We start from the raw sequence: 18676 nt of genomic DNA on the forward strand, positions 1-18676 counted from the left end.
TTGATCTATATGTCCCATGGGCATCAACTTTAGACAGTCAATGGAAGAGTAGGTATCGTGAGGATTGGACAGTTATAAAAAAATTAATAATCCCACAGGAATACGGTACATGAAAAGGATGGTTTTATGAGTCTGAAATTGGGGAGTCGACCTTGGCAATGAAACTCGTGGAAAGTGGATGCATGCAGATGGTTATTTAGTTGGCGGATGGAGAAAGTTCCCCTACTGTTTGAAGGGTGATCGATATAAGAAAACCCAGAAGCCAACAAGGGAAGCCAATTTAATCCTTTTTCTACCAGGGCACATCGAAAGATTCATTGATGCGAGGGTATAGCTTAAACCCAGCACCTGATGCCAAGTCTGGTAATAAAATGTCCATTTTAAGAGTAAAAGCAAGCAAACACGGCAGGGCAACTTTTTAAGCTCGTATTTTTCTTGAAAAACAAGAAAGCTTGTAACTTTCAGTTTCTGAATACTTTTGGATAAGTCCAATGCTTTTGGGGATTCATAACGAGTTATTTTAAAGTCCTATGAACTAAGAAACACAATTGCTCCAGAAAAGAAAACAATCTGCAAGTGATTAGCATGAAGCAAATAATACTTATCGTTAGATTATATTTATACAATGTAGGTTGTATACAGGTATTTATAGTTACAAGTGTACTTATGTATATATTATTCCACTCTAATTAAAAATAACAAATGGGAGTAGTTGATATCATATAATATGATTCATATTATTATATCGCAGTCGATTCTTCTTCCTCTTGATCTGAGTTTGAATCAATAAGAAGATGAGGGGCGGTAGATGTGGCATCGGGAATTTCATAGCTTGAACTTGTATCGGATACATTGTCTGCTGGAATATCATCAAGAGTGCCGAACGTAGTTAAGAATTCTTTCTTCAAAGTTATAAAATAATCAAGCAATTCTTCTTGAGAAATCGTGTTGGCCATTTCACAAGCAATATTTAACTGAGATCCTAGAAGATATAAAGCTTTCTCTCTTTCTTCTTCGTTCGTCACGTTCACATCTTCAGGATTCTGCAGGACATAAAAATCAACATGTTAGATAGATTATCAAACCAAAGGCGCTAAGTTTTATTTAGGTTACCCTCTCATTATTTATATATCTTGCAATTTGTAATGCATCTTTAATAATAGGCATAGGATATGACGACAAGACTGCCAGTTTCAATCCATAATATTCTACCTCCGGAACACCGCGTTTTATAACGTGCGTGTACTTGAGTTTGCAATTTTCCATAGTGTTAGAAGAGTCGTCTTCGTTTTCATTGACGATAGCACTTCCGGGTTGCAATTTCCATTCTTGAGTCTCCATTGTGTAACTACACACATAGAGAATAATATAAATTCAAAACCAAATTTAATATAAGGTATGAACTGTTAGTGCTGGAGAATTTACTTTAAAACATTCGCGTAAGCGCTTTCTAGCTTGGTGAGAAACATATAGTGGGTCGCAAAGAGGACGAATGACCTGGTTTGCAATAAATGTTCAGCAATGGCTACTGAAATTGAAGTCCCTTCTTCTACGGATGTGCCTCGGCCCAGTTCATCAATGATTACTAAAGAATTATGATCGATATTGTCAATAATGTATTTCATCTCGCACATCTGTAAAGAAAAGATGCACAGAATAAAAATAAACAAACTAACATTTTATTATAAAATATAGGAATATGTACCTCCATCGCAAAGGAGGATGCGTTATCCTCTATATTATCACCAGTTCCAAGTCGTGAAAATATATTTTTAGCTATCCTAAATGTTGCTGCCTCTGCAGGAACAAAGGTGCCAATCTAGCATAGCATAATAACAAACCATGTACTGTACGTATACAACCAACTTGAACGAATTGTTGCAAAACTTTATAAATAAGAACCTGAGCTAGAACTTGAAGGGTAGCTACTTGTTTAAGGTACGTAGTTTTTCCACTCATGTTTGGTCCAGTTATTATTGCAAAATTTACATCTTCAGATAAAAACTGAAAGATATGAAATGAATTTGAGATATAACATCATCATCTACATTATTCCACTGTATGAAGTAAGTAAAAATTTTCTACCGTGTTACTAGGGACGGGTTCCTCACTTTTTACTAGTTCCAAAACAGGGTGACGCCCATTGATGATAGCTGTTGCTTTAGTAGAAAAACGAGGGCGAACGCATCTCAAGGTGGTTAGCGAGTATTTGGAAAGCGCATAAAGGACGTCTAATTGAGCCATGGCTTCGCTAATGTTGTATATGCTAGATATATCTTCTCGAATTTGAGTTACCAAATCCGTTACGACACTTGAATATCAATCATATTATGAATAGATTAGTTGCGACATGATCCAGGTATATACGATAAATTATAAAATTTTATTTACATTGCACTGAATTTCTCAATTTCCTTCCGTATTTCTGTGACACGATGGTCAAAACTCAGCAAACATTCAGTTGTAAAGTTTATTACATTTCTGTATTTTTTGACCTATAACGAAGAGTGCAAATTAGATTTTAATATAGGATTATGTAAAATAAATAGACATGCCATAATTACTTGAAGAAATGTGTTTGGTAAATCTGGAACACGATCTCCTCTTCCAGGCAAAATTAGCTGAATATAATAGCTCCTGCGTATATTTTCTCCCAATCGTAAAGCCAAATTATGTTTGTTGCTCAATTCTGTCACGTGCTCTGATTAATTGTACTATAAGTTAGTAATTGTTTAAACAAATATTACAAACAAATAAGGTTTTTGACGAACGATTCATATCTTCTACAATTTCGCAGTATGCTTTTCTTGAGATATCCAGGATAGGATTTATTTCTGCCTTCACTGCGAAACAACGTTGACGCCTGCTATTTACAAGCCCTTTCTGGACCTGAACTTCTTCGTTGATCACTCTTTGAATTTTTTCAAGTATGCTCTGAAATATAGGAGCTCGCAATTCCTAACAGGCCGTTAAAAACTGATGAGAACTTATTCATTTCCATGCATTTCTTTAGATACATATACATCGAGATAAAATAGATAAAACGAGACTAACATCACGGATTTTCTGGAAGACAATGTTTGTAGTACTTCCCAGAGTAGCAATTAAGGCCGGCAAAAGTTCCAAAGTGTGTTTGAGAGCAATTACAAAGTTAATTCGTTGTTCCGTGACTCGAGAATTCTCACTTTTTGGAATTTGGATTAGGGTTGAGATTACGTGTTCAATATCCAATGGAATACGAGAAAGAATATTCTGCAACACAAAATTGATTTATTAATTTATGTAGGTATAATGTTCCATGTATAAAATAATTAGTTCACCTCTAACCCACACAAGACATCTCTAGAGTCCAAAAGTTCATCGACACAATCAAGACGTTGCTGAATAAACTTGATATCACAAGGAGGTTGTAAAATATCCATTCTAAGCAATCGAGCTCCACCAGGGGTGCGACAATTACTCAGAATTCCATGAACAGAATGTGAAGACATAGCTTTACTATTGTTTGTCAGCAGTTCTAGATTTTGTGCTGTTTTACTATCTTTAAAAATATAATACACAACCACTATATCCCTCAATTATTCAACTCATAATCAAAATATGTAAATAACCTATAACCTACCAATCATGCAAGTTTTATCTGATCCTTGGAATTCGACTCTCATAGATTTCGAAGCAAATACGATCGACTGTGCCAACTCAATGTATTTTATAAGGGCAGCCGCTGCCGCGAGACAATAGTACTTTTGAGTCACTACTTGCACCACCGATGAGAATTTATCGACAACCAATTGTTTGATCCTTTGAAGTCCTCTCCCTTCACTGAATGTTTTGCGTAAAATTGGAACAATTTCTATATCTGATACTTCCGCTTTCAATGCCTTAAAAAGTTGACTTGCAGTCCCGGTCTTTTCACAACATGTTGCCGGCATTAATATCTAAACAGTATTATAAATATTCAATTCAATTTAGTATTTTCGGCCCCAGTAGTTTGAAATTTTCAAAATTTTTTTTAACTGACTTGATGTGGTCTAAAAATATTCAGCTTAGAAATCACACGGTGGTACGATTGCGTGTCAGCAAATTGACACAGGATCAAATGAGATGTTCTGAGATTGATACAGGCCATTCCCATTTCGCCACGAGCTTGTCCACTTCCTTCTACGATCGCTACAAGCAGTAAATCCACATTCGAATATTTAAGTATTACAATAGATAGAGAAAAAGAATTAAAACAAATCAAGTACCGACAACGGTGTTTTCGTCAACCGACTCCACCAAAGTTTTAGTGACGCTGGATCTTGATACGCTTGGTAGAGGGACTGATGAGTGAGTTCTCGTCGGTGTCGAGATGATGGTGGTCATCGTAGGGCAGTGGCGACGTTCTTGTATTGTTCGCGTGTCCTATTTACTAAACCTGAATAGACCCTACAGTTTAGGTAAGAAAACTACTGTATTTAGCTAAAAAAAAATAAACGTAAGAAATCTTATTATATACTAACTATCAGAGTATAATTAAATTAATATTGCTTACAAATATTGTAGAAAAAATTTAATATTGTTAGAAAAATAATCAAGTGAGAATAAAAATAACTTGACTAAATCAGGAGAGAAAAAAATGCGACTTGAAGTCGCAGACTTCTCCGCATAAAAATATAAAAAGAAATGAAGTTAATGGAGAATTTGCCTCGCAATTAAAGTGGGAAATACATCTGCGACCTGGTCATTGACCTGGTGGAAGGGTAGACTTCACTTCTTCCCTCTCCTCATCATCCCGTTTCCCCAGTTTATGAGACAGCCGAAATTGCGTCGTTCTCTCAATTAGCGAGCCGCCCGCACTTTCTCCTTCGCCTGCTGCTTGAGAAACTTGCACAACTTTTTGGTGCATTTAAGAGTGCATTTATTGGATTTCGATATTATGTACCATTGTATGCACTTTAATGAGCCCTGGTGGTTCGTTTTATTATGAGCATTTCTTCAATAAATGCCCTCAAAAAATCCTTGACTGGGTGGGGAGGAAATGGTGAAAGAGTTGCTGCTTTTCTCGTGTTGAAAGTTAAATTGCGTTAGACAACAAGACGACGAGACTGCTGAGCTGCTTACTTTGTATTCCAAACAAAGTTTAACTTTTGAACAAGTTGGAATCGAACGAAACTGAATTTCACGACAAGTTTTGAATTCATATGTATTCCGTCCCTTTCTACTTGTTGGATTGGATGACAAACCAATAATGCTAAGGTCTGATTCTAAATATATGGATTGCTTGGATAGAATAGGAGCTGTGTATATAGTTTTTAATGGAAAAATATTAATTATAACTAGTTCATGCAGTTAGTAAAAGTTTCGACTCTAAAACATAATGGAGTATGCATTCATGGAGATGCCCAAGTCCCGAATGAACATCAATGCAATGGGGGGACAACTCAAAATTATTTAGTTTAAAAGTATGTTTGAACTTTTGTCATTATTTATAAATACATTTCATGAATTTTCGTAGCTGGTTTGATTTTGCGTAATGACAAACGTAAGAACAAACGGATTCTATTTATTAGAGCAGTTCACAAACTTTGAAATTATATGTACAGTAACGAAAAATAATGATACTAAACAAGGGAGCGTCCATAAATCACGTGATCGATTTTTGGACAATTTTGACCCCCTCCTCCCCCTTGGTGACCGGTGGTGTTAATTTCGCTACCCCCCCCCCACCGGTCACGTGACAGGAGATGATGCTCAAATTAAATCATATTGTCCGGAATAACAATATTTTTTAAATCCTTAATTAAATTAGCTACATTACACACATGTGTAAATAACTATTTAATACGCCAGTCAGACATAAGAATTTAAGTCGAAGCAAGTTTCTAAATATGCAAAATGAAAATCAAATTGATATAACGTGCGTGTGGTATGCCAAGAGAGTTTATATATAACTCTCATGACATTTATTGGCATATACAAAAGTTAAAAAAAATTTGCTCATGTCACGTGACATCTGACCATCTACCCCCCCCCCCCCCCCGTAATAATTGGTGACAAATTTCAGACCCCCTCCCCCCCTCTAATCGATCACGTGATTTATGGACGCTCCCCAATGAGGTTGTAGGTACGAGTCGAATTTACAATTTGAACAAGTCAAGAAGGGTTATTGTTTGTTGTCGGTAAAGAAATCCTGCTTGCACATAGTTTCATTCACTTCTTGTTTCTAGTATATACGTACGTATTTATAGTGATTTTATTCTATAGGATGTTTCTTCTAACTGGAACTGAGAGTTCGTGACATGAAATGAATGGGAACGCAATGTTGCTGACGACTGTCAAATGTATTTCAAATTTCAAATGCATCTGTTGTATGAGGAGATGGATGACATGATGACAAAAGACAAGGAGGAGAGGTTGCTCAAGAGATTCGGAGAGAATAATAATAATTTTGCTTTCTGTGGTGGTGTGGAAGATGTGAAGTTGATCGTCTTCTTGTTGGGGTTGTCTCCCTTCTTTGCGTCCCCGTCTCATCCCAAAAAATGTCTCAAGTTCATCGGGCACGATGAAACCAGTGCACGTCTCATTTTCCAATTTCCTAGTAAGAAACCGAATATGCCACTTTTCCGAAAATATTTTACTACGCTGGACACTGACGGGTTTATCATCTTGGAGGAAACGCAATATTCTGACAGTTTTTCCTCAGCAGACGTGCACCAGGAGCAGGATATTCACCTCGACCTTAGTTGTTAGATAGATACGCACAATTTTTGGGAGAGGAGAAAAAAAGGATGTTTTGATTTAATACTTGACGCATTCCATCCATATACGCCTCTCGAAAGACAAAGACGAGGAATAACTGGATGAGGAAAATACCTTTGCCAAAATAAAATCAGATCCATCCGCCTGTCAAGAAGAACCTCTCCCAACAACACTTGAGAACCTCTCCCTCGTCGTCGTCGTCGACCCCACAGGAGCCGGGTGGGCAGCGTGGAGGGGGAATATCTATGGAAAGGCAGGATGGATGGATGGACTCAGTCTGATGGAAATGAGAGGTTTCATTCAAGGTTGGCTTGTTGTTTTGTGGTCTCAGATGCAATATTATGCAACACAATAAAGATAATCAGAAATGCAATCCAACCGTATGCAACCAACAGCACTACTTGAGCTTGCTTGCTCGAATATCATTATTCTCGTCAAATTAACTGTCAAAATTATGCGGGCGTCTAATTATTATGCTTTTATAACTTGATAACCAACCGTGCAAGAAGTCGAGGCAACGAGGGGGGATTGTTGTTGAGTGCACAATAATTTTGCGTGCCCAAAGTCAAGTGAACTACAGTTAGCATGTGTAAATAGATTGCTAATAATACTAATATTTAGTTATCGAACATATATTTGAAGTCACTTGAATTCTTTTGGGTATACATTTCCCCCCTCACTCGAGTCCACCTCCGTTTGCTTGTCTATCAATTTTCAACGCATATCACACGAGAGCTATTCGGCATCCACCCACGCACACATCAAAGTCTTCACCCTGGACCAATGTGTTGCCTCATGAATATTCCGACCAAATCAGGAGGAACGCTTGAACGGATCGCTGCTGCTGCAGTCTCTCGGAGGGTGTCATGTCGTCGTATCAATTCTTTTGAGGGAATATCGTTCCCCGACGGAGAAATGTTGTGCATTCTTTGTTGAACAAATTTACTCTCATTTGGTTACTTTCCCTGGATGGTTTTTGATATGTTTGTGTTTGACGGGACGGAATGAGGCTCGCAGACCCTGTTCTGCTTTGTCTCACAAAACTTGTGCCATCGCACTTGTGTATGTACGAAGGAAAGAAGAATCTCCTCTTTGTTTCTCCCCACTTTGCCTCGGAGCTGGGCTGCACCACGACGACGGGTTCATCTTCATACTTCATATTTGAAATTTGTAGATATTTGAAAGTGAACGTGACCCGAATCTCATTGAAAAATTTCACCCTCTTCGCTCTCTCTCCCTTTCAATTTTCATCCACGCTTGTCCTTCTTGGCTTGAGACTCTTGAACTTATTTCAGGTTCGAAATAATAAACTCATGATTTTAATATGAATTTAATGTTAAATTAAATATGATGCATATTACAATAACATGAATCATCGTAGTTGGCAAACTTTAGGATGTAATTTCTGAGATAAGTATTACTAAATAAGAAGTAAATCGAAATGGTTCAGCCCATTCACAAGTCAAGTTCAAGGACTGGACAACTTTCCTTCCGGATTTGAGAACTTTAAGTGGAAACATTTGATTCAGTGACCCACTTTCTAATGGAAACACTTAATGAAAGGAAGAGTCCTACAACCCAAAACCTGACCCTTAATCACTACTCCATGCTGGATACCGTAATGATCAAGGGCAAGGTCACCCTTGCTGAATGTATAAGTTTCACTGAAAAAGATGAAATACTGCCAGTACAGAACACATTTTTGCGTAGAACAGTAGTGTCTCTCGTTCTAATAAAATATGGCAAAAATTCATACGTTTCAATACTTAATCATAATGCTAATAATAAGTTTTTCAATTTCATCGGTAGCTGTAAGTTCAATACATACTAGGTGATTTTTAAAAATATTTAATTCAATTTCACACTACTTCATTTTACAGGCGAAAGATCTAAGGTTAGTTAATCTTAATCCGGACAACGACATTGGGGTAAGATGAAATTTTCCTAATTTGCTACAGATCAGGTTAAAAAATAATTTGATGTTACAAACATATTTATTATTCTGCAGTCTATTGCTCAAAAAAGTCAACGACAAGGAAGGATTTTCTTTGGCCCACAACCACCCCCACCCTTCATGCAAGGCTCTTTCCCTATAATTCCCCCGTACTACCACGTTCAACCACCAAACCCGGTGTGGTCTGTTTTAAAAGGGACGGGGTCCTTTCTCTTGGAGGTGTTGGACGTGATAAGCTCAGCAGTAGGAGAAATGAATTTGGTAATTTATGCGCATGCAAATGTCGTACTATTTCATGATGCGAGTTATTTTCAATGAAACTTGTTGCAGAATGGGGGACCTTCCTACGATGGCGAGTATGATTATCCAGGATTTGGGGGTGGAGATGATATGTCGTACGACGATTCCTCCTATGGCTTTGACGGTGATTCATCCTACGGATCAGATTCAGATTATCGAAATCTCCCCATGCCCCAAATGCCCTAGTTGATTCGATCCCGGTTGAATGCTATTGCTATTTAGAAACTACGTGCAAACAGTCATTGTAAAAACCGAGTGTTTATTAATTTAATTTCTTACAAAATTACGTAATACTGTCCGGTAACTTTATGAATCCTATTACTTACAATAATGTAGTTTCATAAATAAAAGCACAAATCAATTTATATGCTTTCGTATTTGAATAGCGAGACTGGAGTATTTTGAGACAAAGTTGCAAAAAGTACATATTGATGCTTAGTCAGTCTTCCTTAAATACTTTCGTTAAAGATTTCCACACACTGACAAAGGAATTAAATTCCATATTAAAAATTAGTACGAGTACAGTTTAACAAAATCTAATATTTATACAATATAATGTTCAACATAAGAAGACGTAGTGGAGCCAAGTGTAGAGTTGGCATTAAAGTTTGGCTGGGATGGGACAAAATTAATGTTTTTTCTCGTAAGAAAGACATGAAGGTCTCTAAACGATGGACGATCGTCATCCTCCCTTCGCCACATATCACACATGAGCTGATACACATCTCGTGGACAGGCATGCGGTCGACTTGGTGGTTGGAAAGGGTCCGAGGGGTCGTCAATTGATAGCCGTCTCAGATTATGGAGAACTTCTTGTTCGTTCATATTCCCATAAGGTGGATGGCGACAAAAGGAAAATATTTCAAACAGCGTCGCCCCATATGACCACACGTCACTCTTGCTCGAATATTTACCCTGTGTGTATTACAATAAATGTTAGTCTACAATGTCGTGATGACATATTATTACGGATGCTTGTTATGCAAATTATAATCAGTTTTACCATAAAGAGAGACTCCCATGCCATCCTATGAAATTGAATAATTCCATTATCTGATGGTGTTACATTTGTAAATAAATTAATTTATTTGATTTACAACTTACCATCTTATCGGCAAAGGCATTTTCCCATCAAGTTTGTAATAATCTTGTGAATATTGGTCGGTATCTGTTGCAAAGTGAGAAATTTTCACCAGCAAACCACGTCCTACGACACAATTTCGGGCAGCCAAATCTCGGTGAACAATGTTGCGGATTTCCAGAAACTTCATTCCACTCGCAATCTGGCTTGCGATGTGTAGCAAACTGTTTAAACTATGTAGATTTTGCACAAATATGCAATATTAGAAAGAAACCATGAATGCGTGAATGAAATTATTGTAAATGACAAACCTCAGTTTTTTATTAGAACCAGATCTCATCGAATCGTTTTGCTTAAGGAACTGACACAAATCCCCCAATTCAAGAAATTCCAAAACCACGCTGTACAGGTCACCCTCGGAACATACAACACCCAGCACACTTGCGACGTTGGGGTCATGAAGAGTTGAGAGTAAACGAACTTCCTCGACAAAGTCCAATCTATAATTAATTAGTATTTGTATCATGTTATTAAGAACTCTAGGAGAATTTTTAAAACCCCAAATATAACAACAACGTGCAGGTAAATTATAAATTAAACGATGGAGATTATATAATTACTTGTCTTTATCAGTAGCATTCCTCAAGAGGTGCTTCACAGCAACTAGATTTTTATCCCCCTTGGAGCCATGTTCCAGTTCCCCGATAAAAACCTGCATGTTCAGACAGATGCACAAAATGAGTCACCGAGTGTGAGATAAATGTTTGTTTATTCTGCTTGAAATTGAGCAAAGGCATGCATCCATTGACTCTGTAATGCAATGCGGTGTGTGGGGAGAGTGAGAAGAAGTAAATGGATTGGGCTGTGTGAAATGTAATGATGTAATGCAATTCAATTCAGCTTGAAGTGTAAAAGGATTAACGCGTTAGGTAAATGAGCAAGGGATCTTACAGTTCCGAAAACCCCATCCCCCAGTTTCCTCAACATTCGGAGGTTTCGTTTGGGAAGTTCCAACACGCCCAGTTCACGGAATTTGAGCTGAAGATTCACTCTCGGCTGGGCACAACGATTTACTGCTGCTGGTGAGTTTGAGATAGATTTCATTGGGCTTAATTGATTAGTTGGTAATAGTTTTCCCAGCTCAGCATACTCATACTCGTTCCCAGAATCTGCCAATAAATTCATTTAATTAGACGACCACACTACTTACTATTTTTAACTTCATTTTATGATCTCTGGATCACTAGCAACTTTCTTATTTTGGGCGAAAGGCAATTGAGAGAACACAAGAATTTCCTCAGTTCGCTCGGTTTGGTAAGATAAACTTTGAAGGTGGTACAGTGAAACGGAGGAGTTAATACATTCACTCCGAATATAAAACCAGAATTTCCTTCATCCTCTCTCTCTCTCTCTCCTGTCTCATTAACGGACTCAGACTTCTGCTGGGATGCTCATCTCATCTTCTTAAAAATGACAGCTTTTTAAGGGCGTCTGTGGGAATGTAATGAGTCAGATAGAGTGACTGCTAATGGGAATTTATGACCTTGATGACTTTTCCCGTTTTAGTTTATTGCCTTATTACAGGAGAGCGGAAGGAGGGACTAGCAGTGGTATAACTATTACTACTTATTACCCTGATGATGATTACGAAAGGAGGATACATTAAATGAAGCAAAACAATTTTCAGAGAAATTTGCATCGGTCGCATACCATTCTGATTCCCTCGGCTCAGAGGATTTGAAACAAGTGTGCAGCTGTAGTACTCTGCCATCTTCCCATTCGACCCATTATTCGAATTCCCCAAGGAAGTTGCAATAAGTCCGTTCGATTCTAAAACAAAACTAGAAAATTGGGGATCCACGAAAGGTTCCTCATATTCCCCTCCAGACGATCCTTTAGATTTGTGGACAATGTCCTCAGGTGCGGTGTAGCCAATGCCAAAGTCCAAGTGATGGCGATTATGGTTTTCGTAGTGTGGAGGGGATGCCAGCGTTCCGTTATGACATCCTGGAGGAATTTTCCCTTGAGCCACAAGCTTGTGTCGGAATAAAAGTGCGGTGAGGATGAGCAACAGGACAAGAATGATGGCGATGAATGAACTGATGACTGCAGTGAGCACAATGGTGGCAGAAGTCCATTCCTCTGAAGAAATGATGCTGGGTGGCAGGAGTGGTGGGTGTGGTCCAGATATTGGATTTTTATTCGATGTGTGAATTCGATTGTGGGAAATGGATTCAGATGCATCACTTTGGGCGATTGAGGATCCCACTTCTTGTGAAGGAGGGTGAATCATGGTTGGGGGAGGCAAGGCCATTTCCTCTGTGAAGTTGCCCATGGCCGGTTCTGCAAAGTTTAGAAAGCTAATTTAGAGAATGTATCTTCTCATCATTTCAAAGTCAGTGGGAGCATCAGTATTTTTATGTATTTATAATGAACTGTATATGAAATGGAGAGACTTACGCGAGTCGAAAGTAATTTCGCTTATGAGCAACCATTTAGACTGCCAAAATAGCTGAAGTTTCACATATTGACCTATAGATGTATAGACATTAGTACACATTATGACACATTAAATAAACGAATATATTAATTTGAATGAACAAGTAAGACACCAATATTGGTGATGGACAAAGTATTTGAATATCTGGTGAAGAGATTTTAGAGCGAGATTAAGACCGGCAGTTCTTCTCCAGCCATCCTCACCGGAACAGCAGTATTACTGCTTATTTATCAAAATAAAATTATTTTAATAAAACAAAAGTTCATACCAACACGATGGTGCAGTTTAATCGTGATGTTTTTAGGGTCCTCAAAAATGCAATCTTCTTTTGTCTGGATAATAATCGGCTCTCTTCCGAAAAACTTGCCCCCAATGCTGAAGAAGAGCCTCGCCTCAGAAAACACCTTTACATGTGAAAATCAAAAAGTTAACAATACAAACCAGGAACTATGCCCGTATTTACACATACTGCATACCATTCATCAACTTTTGTATTTTCATACTCATCGATTCATCCAATCTCGTAAATTACTTTTTCAATCACATAAACACACTCACACAATGAATGTCAGTTTGCATGATGAAGAGCAAAGATGAGTAAACAAGACAATTAATTACAAGAAGAATAGAGTTTAATTAAAGTCAATCGAGCAGTAAAATTAACTGCCCTCCATGTTTGTCTTCTACCTCATTAAGATTGGAAAATTGTTTAATGCATTTTGTTGGCCAATACATGCTCCTACTTACTTACTGCCAACCTATAAAGCAACCATTGTACTGCACTTTCAATCACCACAAGCCAAGCAAAACCACCCATCATGACTTTGGACATGGGGAAAATCAAATTCATTTATTGTTTGGTGGGTCCACTAATAGGCGTGTATGTCTTGTGCAGATGTGGGTGAGGAGATAAATAAACTCAACAGGACCAGCCCGTTTACAGAAGATGTCCATAAAACCATTCCGGATTGTGACATTTATGTATGCGGATTTTATTAGCCAAACCCTCTTCGTAAATATTTACTCGGTTTGACACTGACAACCCTTTTCCTCACACTTATAAATTTCAGACATGCGAACAATGATCATGTTTAAATTTTTCACGGTGCCTGCGCCTCCCTTAGAATTTATTTTTTTGACAGGACAGAACATCAATTAATGCACATATTTTCGCTCTACATATACATATTCTACAGTATGCAATATCCTACACATTTACGCACCAGTAAAGTTTGATAAAATTCTAAACGCATGTTATTTTTTATACCTTAAATGCTTCATTTCAACTAGGACTCGTTCATTTTCAATCTATCTTGTTTTTTTATACGTAGGAATATATCAGGAAAAAAATGGAAAGTATAATGGTATCGGAGAAACCGTCGTTGCAATTTTATCACGTATCTCGTCAATGAGTTTTTTTTACATGAAGAAGTTCTCGAAATTTTCGGAACACCGAATCCAGGGTTTAGTCAAGTGGTGTATGGAAATAAGTGGGAAGAAATTAGAATCGAAGACGAGGACACAAGACAAGCAATAATTTACACAACTGAACACCACCACTACTACTGCTTCGTAATATGCTTCTTGGTTTTACGACACTCGTAAAAGCGTTGCTCGTCATTAAAATTCTCCAGTTCTGTTTTTCATTCCGTCAGTCACCAAGAGAGAAAGAGCGAAAAACGCACTTTTACTCTCTCTTTTTGGTATGCTAGTTCTCTCTGTATGGGAAAATTGGCATGACACTTTCTTCCTCAACTCAACAATACCGATGACCCATCCAAACCATATTTTACGAATTACTACAATGCACGAATTATTATTTTTTAAATGAGCAGCATATGTACCTGAAAGTTTGCATACATACTTACTTATAACTATATACGCCGTCTAAATATAATATAAAAACTCACACTGACGTCCTTGGAGAATTGATTTGAAGAATGTATGTGAACATGAGAGAATTCTCTGACCGAGTCGAATTTAAATAAAATTTCCACGGGGCTGGTTTCATTTTTGGTCTCTCTCGTCTCATTCTTCCATCCTACCCAGCCTTTCCCTGTAAAAAAGTGAAAAAAAACAAGTGGAGTTTAATACACATTTTCCTTAAGGAGAGAAAACATCTGATTTATTGTACTTGGAGAATAAGAAGTATAAGCTTTATTGGGCATTCATTCATCACAACGTTCATACTTTTATGACCATTTGTGCTCTTGCATATGAAGAGAAAGGAGCATGGAATGGAACAAATATTTAACCAGAGACAAGACAATGAAACCAAAATACGTGATAAATTAAACTTTGTCTGGATTAGCTTGACAAACGCTGTGTGCTTATGGTTGGGCATAATGTGTACATGTGTTAAATCTGAAATGGAACTGATCTGATAATAATCCTTCTCGTGAGTGTGTTCCTCATCGTTTTAATTCTCAGGAATTGTGTGCATTTCAAAAAGCTCACTGAGCCAAAGTTTAGCTGTTCAAGGTACGTTCTAAGCATTTAAACACACACACACAGGGTCATAATCAAACAGATTTGGAATGACACTTTGTTTACTCATCTCCAACAAAATATATGAGATTCCACTAATTCAACAAAAGCCAGATGTCCATCATTCGGTGAGAATGATGAATTATTGTGGGTTTTATTATTTTAATTCATTTGCACTATTGAAACGAAAAGGTGTGTTGTAGGGGTACTTTTAGATATGGTTGATAATATATATTTTAGTAAATATGTATCTCAACTTACCTCTTTCATGGCCGTAATAATCGTCTTTAAAATTGTTGGGGCCTAAGAATTCATAATATTTTATGTAAGGTGGTATCCTACGGATCATATGAAAAAATATAATGACAAATCGCTCACCAATCCGCCCGTCGGTTAGTTGTCCTAAACCAGACGATAAGTTTTGACCCTCCCACACACCATCGTAAGTGTAGTCGAACAGATTCCAATTTTCTCCTCTTTTCTATAATTTCAAAACAATAAAACTTTGTCAGAACTGAGCTAGACTAAGAAATATTAGGGTTCGATCCTGTAATGCAGGTGAAACATTAGTCTCGAAAGTGAAAGTTTGGTGTAAAAATAAAATATCTATCTTAAACATTGGGCGGAATCCATATCAGCTTTTTGGACAATGAAACCATTAAAAAATGCCAAATACAACAAGAGAAAATATACACTTACACTTCCTTGGATCGTGGAATAGCTCAAAAGACCACCTGAAAGTAAGAAAATAAATGGATTGTTCTAATCAGTCCATAACAAATCCCAAGATAGAGTTGACATTCTGTAGTGGTGGCATGTCTGCAAAATAATAATTGCAATCGATTTCCTGCATGGTCGTCGTCAAACGCGATAACTAATAATAACACAGCGGGTTGACATGGTGTGGTGGTAAGTCTCATTGTATTTCGTGGTAGCTGAAACCCCATCACGTCGTTGATAGTTAATAAGTAGCAGCAGCGGATAAATGAGACGGCGAATGGCAGGGAGGCATAAAGTCAATCAGCGTGTCGAAATGTCTCATTATTTCATTTGCTACCGTGACCAACTTAACGCTGTTCGGAACCATATTATATTACCGCCGTCGCACTTTGCTACCTCTCGTTATCGATGGACACAAAAAAAGATATGAAGCCAAGTAGAGAGAGCAATATAGATTGGGGAGATTTGATCGATCTCAGCATGCAGCAAGGAAAAAGTTCATTCAGACTCGGTCTATATGTAGTTCAATTTATTTGATGATTGGTTGGTTGGTTGTGGGGCAAATAAAACAAGATTTTCAGCCAACGATAACTTGTTATCAGCAAGTTCCAGCTGACAACTTGGAACTCAACGGCACAATACGTCCAAGACGGCACAATACCGCATAACGACACGCCATGCATGCCAAGTCGTGAGGGTTTGACAAAAGATTTGAAGCTGAAGGATCATTGACTACAGTGATGAAGTGAAATGGCATCAGCATGACTGGGAAATGAGAAAAATGTTTTGCACTGTTAACAAATAGCTTGTTTGGTAGCACAGCAGCAGCTATGCTATCTACTCAAGTGAAAAAATCTCATTGTTTTGGCAGAAAGCGTAAGTGCAGCGATATGAAAGAGAGAAATGAAGTACGTTGTGCCAAATCAGATGCCAGAGAAATTCTCACTTCATCATTTTTGCACCACGATTGGCTGGCAGAAGAGAAATCATTTGGCTGGAAGCCTGACCGAGAACTTCAACATCGTGTGGAGTATACGATGCTAATGATGATATCTCGCACAAAAATAAAGCATGAAAATACCCCACAGAATTTTCATGACAAGCCACAACTTATATATCTTGGATTAGTTCTAGTAGAATTTTGCGTATGCATGATTTCCGGTTGCAATTTATTTTGTGGTCCAGTCACGTCACGATAACGAGAAGCTTGAAAAGAAAAATAAGGACGTACCTCTAAACGCGCAACCATAGATCTCAACTCTCATGCAAACCGTCCGTCTGTGGTAGGAATATGGAAGAATGCGGATTTTCGAAGCAATTATCGGTGGATTCATCTCCGTTTTCGATGGAAGATATGTGTTAATATTTCCTTTGATTATCTAAGCACAAAGGAATGAAATTCGTATATTTTTAACAATACTTTCATGACAGTGACAACATGTTTATTATTCTCTTTATAAGCGTTTTGGATATTGAAATATCACTTCAAAGTTTTTACAATTTCGTATTACGTGAAGCTATCCGGATTACTTTCTTTAATTTCCACAAATTCTCACCTCATTTCCGGTGTGATCTCTGTATCTGACCCATTTATTTAATTCTGGTCTCCAGTAGCTTATCACGTAGGCTTCAGCAAACTCTGCCCCCTGTCCGTTCCCAAATCTCCCCTGCGTCTCGGTAGCAGTTATTACATGCACCGTGTGTAACTCGATCTTTTGAGAACAAGTTCGCTGATTAGACACGTGATTTCATACGTACACAAATTGATGCATGTATAAACTAACGTGTTTTTACGTACCTGCAGCCACTCTTGGTACTCAGAGGTTACCTAAAATTATGAAATTTGTACATTTTAACATTTTGAGTTGGGTGAGATACACAGAACTACTTAAAAATCCAACATGAAATACCTGGCTCTTGGGACACCACGCACCTCCAAGTCGGTCTTGATTTAGCCTGTAAGAGAGAATTTGTAAAGTGTCTCAAATTTATGCCTTTCAACACGTATACCCTTTAAAAAACAACAACCATTAATTTTCATAAATTATTTCTTGCCCAAACTGTTTACGGATTTCAAACAAAATGCCATCACTAATTTTTATAATTTATTTTTGACTTGTTTCATGTTTCCAATCTCACAAACCAAGTATCCTGCAGGTACTCACAGCAGGGACCCTTCCACTCTGTGGAGGCATCTCCGTTTAAGTATTTAAAATTTTAAGTGTATAAATATTTTACTCTTTTTCTAATTCTTTACACTAATGATTAAACAACCCAAGTTTAAGAGTCTGGATATCACATGTATAATGGATGCGGGTTAAAAATATAAGACAAGGGTGTGTTTTCTTCTAATATGTTTTACACTCTTTGTGCCTCATACATACATCCATACGCATACACGGAACTAACAACTGAGGATGAGGGAGAGTGTGAGAGATCGACAACATAACACATCCACAGGCATGATGATACATATAAGGCATCACAACGTGCATGATCCCGAACTGCGAGGATATCACCAACAACCAATAGAGCAAACACGTAATTTATCCGGATACAGATTGTGCCAAGGAATTGTGTGTGTAAAGGTAACGAGAGAATTGTTTTCGTTACGCATGGAAATGGTTCACATATGCATGGAAAACATGGATGAGAAACTTAACAAAACCAGAAAGATTTTAATATTTTTCGTGCAAGACAAGAGTAATCCGTGGGGATCCGTGTTCATCATCATCGTCTTCCTTGTGAGAATTCACAAACTTAAAGTAAACATGGAAAAGCAACGCTACTACAGGCCTGAGAAAACTTTGGGCCCTCTTATGTACACTGGCTGACTGACTGAACTCCCTTCTTTTTTCTCGTGTGGCTGTTGGTTGGTGGTATATGAATGAGT

General features: G+C 37.7%; 3 protein-coding genes across 7 annotated transcripts in view; 1 reads left to right on the top strand and 2 right to left on the bottom strand.

Moving 5' to 3' along the window:
* Nucleotides 1-580: 580 nt before the first annotated feature.
* LOC110846723 (mutS protein homolog 4) lies at nucleotides 581-5036 on the bottom strand. 4 transcript variants are annotated; one of them, XM_035850099.1, is made up of 15 exons: nucleotides 4720-5036; nucleotides 4248-4417; nucleotides 4022-4170; nucleotides 3623-3938; nucleotides 3321-3541; nucleotides 3055-3252; nucleotides 2772-2958; nucleotides 2565-2701; nucleotides 2392-2495; nucleotides 2086-2311; nucleotides 1903-2004; nucleotides 1706-1819; nucleotides 1426-1634; nucleotides 1114-1348; nucleotides 581-1043 (listed from the first exon to the last, which is right to left on the bottom strand). In XM_035850099.1, the coding sequence occupies exons 2-15, from the start codon at nucleotides 4363-4365 to the stop codon at nucleotides 741-743; spliced, it is 2619 nt and encodes an 872-aa protein (XP_035705992.1). In that variant the 5' UTR covers nucleotides 4366-4417; nucleotides 4720-5036; the 3' UTR covers nucleotides 581-740. The 4 variants fall into 4 exon arrangements, with proteins under 4 accessions (XP_035705992.1, XP_035705991.1, XP_035705990.1 ...); XM_035850098.1 differs by having other exon boundaries at nucleotides 4248-4428; XM_035850097.1 differs by having other exon boundaries at nucleotides 4248-4428; nucleotides 4535-5036.
* Nucleotides 5037-7649: 2613 nt separating this feature from the next.
* LOC118434987 lies at nucleotides 7650-9213 on the top strand. 2 transcript variants are annotated; one of them, XM_035849881.1, is made up of 4 exons: nucleotides 7650-8036; nucleotides 8622-8669; nucleotides 8750-8956; nucleotides 9026-9213. In XM_035849881.1, exons 1-4 carry the CDS (start codon nucleotides 7746-7748, stop codon nucleotides 9179-9181), a joined length of 702 nt encoding a protein of 233 aa, XP_035705774.1. In that variant the 5' UTR covers nucleotides 7650-7745; the 3' UTR covers nucleotides 9182-9213. The 2 variants fall into 2 exon arrangements, with proteins under 2 accessions (XP_035705774.1, XP_035705775.1); XM_035849882.1 differs by lacking the exon at nucleotides 7650-8036 and adding an exon at nucleotides 8443-8552.
* Nucleotides 9214-9234: 21 nt separating this feature from the next.
* Nucleotides 9235-18676, bottom strand: part of LOC110846799 (discoidin domain-containing receptor 2) — a 29863-nt gene continuing 20421 nt past the window's right edge. Inside the window, exons 4-20 of the mRNA XM_022093639.2 lie at nucleotides 17694-17739; nucleotides 17582-17611; nucleotides 17340-17495; nucleotides 17015-17162; nucleotides 15763-15797; nucleotides 15442-15544; nucleotides 15325-15366; nucleotides 14487-14632; nucleotides 12845-12980; nucleotides 12537-12608; nucleotides 11787-12419; nucleotides 11028-11245; nucleotides 10697-10788; nucleotides 10388-10576; nucleotides 10100-10309; nucleotides 9999-10023; nucleotides 9235-9910 (exon numbers count right to left, since the gene is read on the bottom strand). Coding sequence (XP_021949331.1) covers nucleotides 9539-9910; nucleotides 9999-10023; nucleotides 10100-10309; nucleotides 10388-10576; nucleotides 10697-10788; nucleotides 11028-11245; nucleotides 11787-12419; nucleotides 12537-12608; nucleotides 12845-12980; nucleotides 14487-14632; nucleotides 15325-15366; nucleotides 15442-15544; nucleotides 15763-15797; nucleotides 17015-17162; nucleotides 17340-17495; nucleotides 17582-17611; nucleotides 17694-17739 — 2653 coding nt within the window. The 3' untranslated portion in view covers nucleotides 9235-9538. The remainder of the gene's footprint in view (nucleotides 9911-9998; nucleotides 10024-10099; nucleotides 10310-10387; nucleotides 10577-10696; nucleotides 10789-11027; nucleotides 11246-11786; nucleotides 12420-12536; nucleotides 12609-12844; nucleotides 12981-14486; nucleotides 14633-15324; nucleotides 15367-15441; nucleotides 15545-15762; nucleotides 15798-17014; nucleotides 17163-17339; nucleotides 17496-17581; nucleotides 17612-17693; nucleotides 17740-18676) is intronic.

This window comes from Folsomia candida, unplaced genomic scaffold (assembly GCF_002217175.1).
Source record: "Folsomia candida strain VU population unplaced genomic scaffold, ASM221717v1 Fcan01_Sc003, whole genome shotgun sequence".
NCBI lineage: Eukaryota > Metazoa > Arthropoda > Collembola > Entomobryomorpha > Isotomidae > Folsomia > Folsomia candida.

What these genes read in the sequence shown, in the direction of transcription:
- LOC110846723 (XM_035850099.1), bottom strand. Translation starts at nt 4,365, where the DNA reads ATGACCACCATCATCTCGACACCGACGAGAACTCACTCATCAGTCCCT. An exon ending in ATATTTTTAGACCACATCAA is followed by an intron (nt 3,939 to 4,021) that starts GTCAGTTAAAAA and finishes AATACTGTTTAG; the next exon opens with ATATTAATGCCGGCAACATG. An exon ending in ATGTCTTGTGTGGGTTAGAG is followed by an intron (nt 3,253 to 3,320) that starts GTGAACTAATTA and finishes TTTGTGTTGCAG; the next exon opens with AATATTCTTTCTCGTATTCC.
- LOC118434987 (XM_035849881.1), top strand. Translation starts at nt 7,746, where the DNA reads ATGAGGCTCGCAGACCCTGTTCTGCTTTGTCTCACAAAACTTGTGCCA. An exon ending in GACTCTTGAACTTATTTCAG is followed by an intron (nt 8,037 to 8,621) that starts GTTCGAAATAAT and finishes TTCATTTTACAG; the next exon opens with GCGAAAGATCTAAGGTTAGT. An exon ending in CAGTAGGAGAAATGAATTTG is followed by an intron (nt 8,957 to 9,025) that starts GTAATTTATGCG and finishes AACTTGTTGCAG; the next exon opens with AATGGGGGACCTTCCTACGA.